Source organism: Oculina patagonica, chromosome 2, assembly GCF_052425735.1.
Source record: "Oculina patagonica isolate OP01 chromosome 2, crgOcupat, whole genome shotgun sequence".
Taxonomy (NCBI): Eukaryota; Metazoa; Cnidaria; class Anthozoa; order Scleractinia; family Oculinidae; genus Oculina; species Oculina patagonica.
The window spans coordinates 9289436-9294098 of NC_135759.1; the positions used below are offsets into that span (position 1 = coordinate 9289436).

The 4663-nt window shown below is 38.7% G+C and overlaps 1 protein-coding gene across 1 annotated transcript; it reads right to left on the reverse strand.

The window, feature by feature from the left end:
* Positions 1–1442: 1442 nt before the first annotated feature.
* On the reverse strand, positions 1443–3142 carry LOC144642142 (uncharacterized). The gene is made up of 4 exons (XM_078501134.1): positions 2801–3142; positions 2343–2594; positions 1846–2207; positions 1443–1707 (listed from the first exon to the last, which is right to left on the reverse strand). Exons 1-4 carry the CDS (start codon positions 3140–3142, stop codon positions 1443–1445), a joined length of 1221 nt encoding a protein of 406 aa, XP_078357260.1.
* Between the last annotated feature and the right edge of the window lie 1521 nt (positions 3143–4663).

The following is a 4663-nucleotide window of genomic DNA, read 5'->3' on the forward strand; positions in this document are numbered from 1 at the left end:
ATAGGGACACTGAAAACAATTTTAGACAGTCGAGGTGGGGTACACAAAGTAGTACAATGTGCTGTTCACTGAAGTAAATTCAAGTACTAAAACGAAATCATTTCAATGATATTCATCCCCTTTACAAGGATTCAAGTCACTTTTCTTTTTCAGCGATATTGTTGCAAGTATAAAAAGATTGTCAATTTAATTTTGAAGAGGAGCATTCGAGGAGTAGATTTTGGCGTATCATTCATTTATTTACAAGTGATTTTAATGTATATAACTAAAAAACAAAAACAAAATACAAAAAAAAAAAAAAAAAAAAAAACAAGCGTTAACTTAGCTTAACTTCCTAGAATAGGACACACTGTATGAAGATTACAATATGGGGTTTTAATAACGGGAAAATTTCATTACGATATTGTATTAATTAACTCAAGCATCTCCTGTTAATTTTACTTGATGTGCGACCTGCCTTATAGGTGTTGGTCAATTACTTTATTTGTTCGGCTTTACTGTATTCATAAGTAAAAATCAAATAACATTTACAGAAGTGGGGCATTTTACTTCCAAAGTGTAAACAAGTCAAATATATAACAGATATAATTAAAATAAGTTACATCACTAGGTGACTGTCGATAACTTGGCGAATGTTCAGATGAATATTGTCAAATGCAAGGTGCATGTTAAATGGAGGAAAATGTCCTTTAAATTTAACTCTTGTTTTGACAGCTAAACAAGTCCGTTTCGGAAACAAACCGAAAAAACTGAACAACATCGTGTACCTTACAAATGACATGCAATAGAAGCTGCTGGTTTCCAACGAGATAATTCCGCCACAATAATCGATTCGGTCATGTGCATACTCCCCTGCTGGTTTGTGGAATAGTGACATCGATAGATCTTCTTTTGTGACTTTCTTTTAAATATATTTTTTTACGGTAAATTGTACCCTGACATTATTGTGAATCTGTTGTGATCCAGGGGGAATTGTTGTAAAATGTAACCCACTGAAATGAGAAATGTATGTCTAATTTCGGGAGTGTACAGGTACCCGCAATGTCGACCTGGGTAACGTTACTACACATCTTTTAAATATTTCTTTTTTAATAAACATACAAATATTCTTGTCACAAGGTCTGAAAAATTTGTAAGTGAAGCTTTCAGGACTGTATCGCACAGTCTTCATCCGCGATTAAAATGAGCTAACGTTGTCTCGTGAATGCAAACTGTTTAGTCACGTGAAAACAGATGGTCAAAAATGGCGGGAAGATCATAGCCCCCCTGTTTAGCGTTGGGCGTTGACGTCTGACATGGATGGCCTCCTTCATTTTTCTTTTGACATCTATCGAATCTTTATCAAGAATCTTGACTTCTTCCCAGTCGATTTGTTCTTTGGCCTGAGACTGGTGTTCCTGGATCGCAGTTGTTGGTTGTTTCTCATGTTCACTCAGTCGCTTCTACAGAGTTCTCGCTGTCTCGTCCATGTAATGTTTTCGGCAATCGCTGCATGTGTTGTCGTATACGATGCCGGTCTTCTTTGCAGTTGGTGTCCTGTCGTTTGGATGGACTAAGACACCTGCGTAAGCCTTGTAGTACGTGCGGATTTCTTGTGCCTTGAAGACTCTACTAAGATGTTCGGAGAGTCCCGACACATAAAGCAGGCCTGCGGAGATTGGTCTAATTGTCTCCGAGGTGCTGTTCTCCTGACTTGTGGGGCTAGGTCTAGAAGAGACTTTAAACATTCAGCGTTTGTAACCATTTGCGACTAGAGCACGTTGTATGTGCCGTACTTCCTTTGCCTTGTCTTCCTCCTCGCTAACAATGTGTTCGGCTATGTGTAGGAGGATCCTCAAAACTGACCGTTTGTGATGTAGGTGGTGGTTTGAAGTGAATTTGAGATATTGATCCGTGTGGGTGGGCTGCCTATACACAGTTGTTTTTGTGCTCCCGTCCTCGTTCACATGGACAAAAGTGTCAAGGAAGGGTAGTTTACCGTTTTCCTCTTGCTCGCTGGTAAACTTTATGTGAGGGTTAATGCTGTTGATGTGTTGGGTGAAACTATCGATGTTGGCAGCGTGCTTTTTAGTGAACGTGTCATCCACATAACGATACCAGATGTCAGGTGGGTTGGGTGTCGTAGATAGGACAAACCTCTCGAAGTGTTCCATGTACAGCTTGGCAACTATCGGTGAAATAGGAGACCCTATGGCGGTGCCTTTGTTCTGTTTGTAAAAGCATCCACTGTACATGAAATAGGTGTTATTCAGGCATAACTCAAGAAGCTGCGTTAGTTTGTTAACATTCAGAGTGGTTCTGTCCTGTCAGCTGTTGTCTTGTTCCAAGCGCTGTCTGATAACCCGGACTGCTTCATCAGTGGGAATGCTGGTAAACAGCGCGCTGACATCAAACGACACAAGTTTCTGGGAAGGGAGTACTTCTAAGTCCTTGATCTTCTGGACAAAATCAGTGCTGTTCTTGATATGGTGTTCTGATTTACCCGTCAGTGGACCGATCACTACTGCGAGGTACGTGGCCGCTTCATACGTGATGCTTCCAATGCTCGAAACGATGGGTCTGAGGGGCACTTCATTTTTGTGAATTTTCGGCAGCTGTAAAATTTCGTTACATCTTCAGCTGTTGGGTACACTTTTCCACTGCCCGTAGAAGGTCATCTTATCCTTTCCACTCTTGAAGTGCTACTGGCTTTGACTTAAAACGTTGCGTGGGATCCGAGTTAAGTTTGACGTAGGTGTTATTGTCACTCAAAAGCGCCCGTGCTTTGCTTGCATATGTTGTAGCATCAATAACAACTGACACATTCCCCCCTTGCCCGCCGGTAGGATGATGATCTTATTATCTTTTCGGAGATCAGATAAGGATCTACGTTCCTCTGAAGAGATGTTAGCCGCATAAGTGGCTTGACAGGTTTCAAGATGTTCGCTACATTTCCCCTGAGACGATCTGCTTTGTTCTTGTTTGGCATTAGATAGCACGCTTGTTTGGTGGCTGTAATAATCTCGATTACAGGAATTTCTTTCGGAGTTACGGCGAAATTCAAACCTTTCTGAAGAATCGTGGTCTCTGTGTTAGTCAACACACGTTCTGATAGGTTTAAAACCCATCTTTCCTTTGCTGTTGTGTTTCCGTCAGTGTCCATAGCCCGTAAATTCTGCTGTTTCTTACGAAGAAAATCAAATTTCTCAACTTGTTGACGTTTAGCGGTTTGGAATGCATGTACTTGTGCCTGTTGAAGGTGATGGGACAACATAACTGCACTTTCTGGTGACACTCGTGTTAAAAAACTCTCCTCGATCTCTTGTTTCTTTTCATCCAAACGTCGTAACGTCGTTCCTTTTTTAATGCTTTTATGTTTTCATGAGTTAGTTGTCAATGTATTTCGGTCTGTGCTGACACTCTGATTCTGCAAAAGCTTCAGCGCCACGTTGTTTGATTTCATGTTACGACTGGAGGTGACTGATTGACATGCGCATTATCATTTTGATTTACTTCCGGAGGCCGTAGTAGCGTCTACGTCTCGCAGTAGTATGTATCTTAAAGTGCTCAATGACATGACAGAGTACGGAAACTGCGCAAAAAAGCCTTTAGGACCCAGAATAACTTTTTGAGTACCGCACGCATTTTGAAGATGTGAAACTTCAAAACGACTAAAGCTATAACCACAGAACGTGGTGACGTAATTATCTTACAATTCAATTGGCAACAATTTGACTTTGTGCCTTTTCCGTTTCCATAGCAGCCGGTTTTCAACAGCTATATTTTACAAAATTGCATTTTGTGTTTTTTTTTTGTCTTTTATGATGAAATTTATATTTTTATACCTTTTTAGCAACAATATACAACATAATACCACTAATAATACTAATTTGGGTCAAATATCAATTTTAAAATGTTACAGTCCAAGATGGCTGACTAAATTAATGACCCGAAAATTTATCTTCCTAATTTCATTATTGCCTTATATTTTCCCATCTTGACGCATTTTATACGGAATTCAAGTTTTTACAGTCCGCTAACGTTTAGTTTTAGGATAGTTAATGAAATGAATTGAACTAAAAAAAAAATTATAATGGCGAATCCAAGATGGCGGCTATTTTAAATATTGTTGTTGCTAATGACAATTAAAGTTTTTTTCAGAAACAAGAATCTTATCAGACAGGTTGCTCTAGCCAGAGTTTGTTATCATCCATCCAATAATGGTGGAAATATTAATAAAATATATTTCAGCTCATATTTTAAACAAATGTCGTCATTAATGACATCATATTTTGTTATAATAAAAGGTAATATCCAAATGATCTTAAACTGCATAAAAGCAAAGAGTAATGATTCCATGGCATAGGATTTGATATATTAAATTTTTTGGTGGGTTGGGGAAAAAAAATGGGGTTGGTATTATATTTTTTTTTTTTTTTTCCCCCCCCCCCGAATTAAATAACTGACTTAACAATATGACTATCTATGCAATATCGTAGATGTAATTTCCAGAGGTGAATCTGGATCATTCTGACAGGTCGAGAAGTTCGGTTTGTGAAGCAGTCCAGGATCACTGATTCTCGGCCAATTAATTGTTAAATCTGTGTACTATACTAAGTGCAGTGAAATGATGAGATATCGCAATGATTTGTGTTTTTATCTGTTATTTTATAAAAGATGGATG

Coding starts and splice junctions, on each gene's coding strand:
- LOC144642142 (XM_078501134.1), bottom strand. CDS start 3,142: ATGGACACTGACGGAAACACAACAGCAAAGGAAAGATGGGTTTTAAAC. Junction 2,595..2,800: donor GGCGGGCAAGGGGGGAATGT/GTCAGTTGTTAT, acceptor GAAATTTTACAG/CTGCCGAAAATTCACAAAAA. Junction 1,708..1,845: donor CACCACCTACATCACAAACG/GTCAGTTTTGAG, acceptor AGTCTCTTCTAG/ACCTAGCCCCACAAGTCAGG.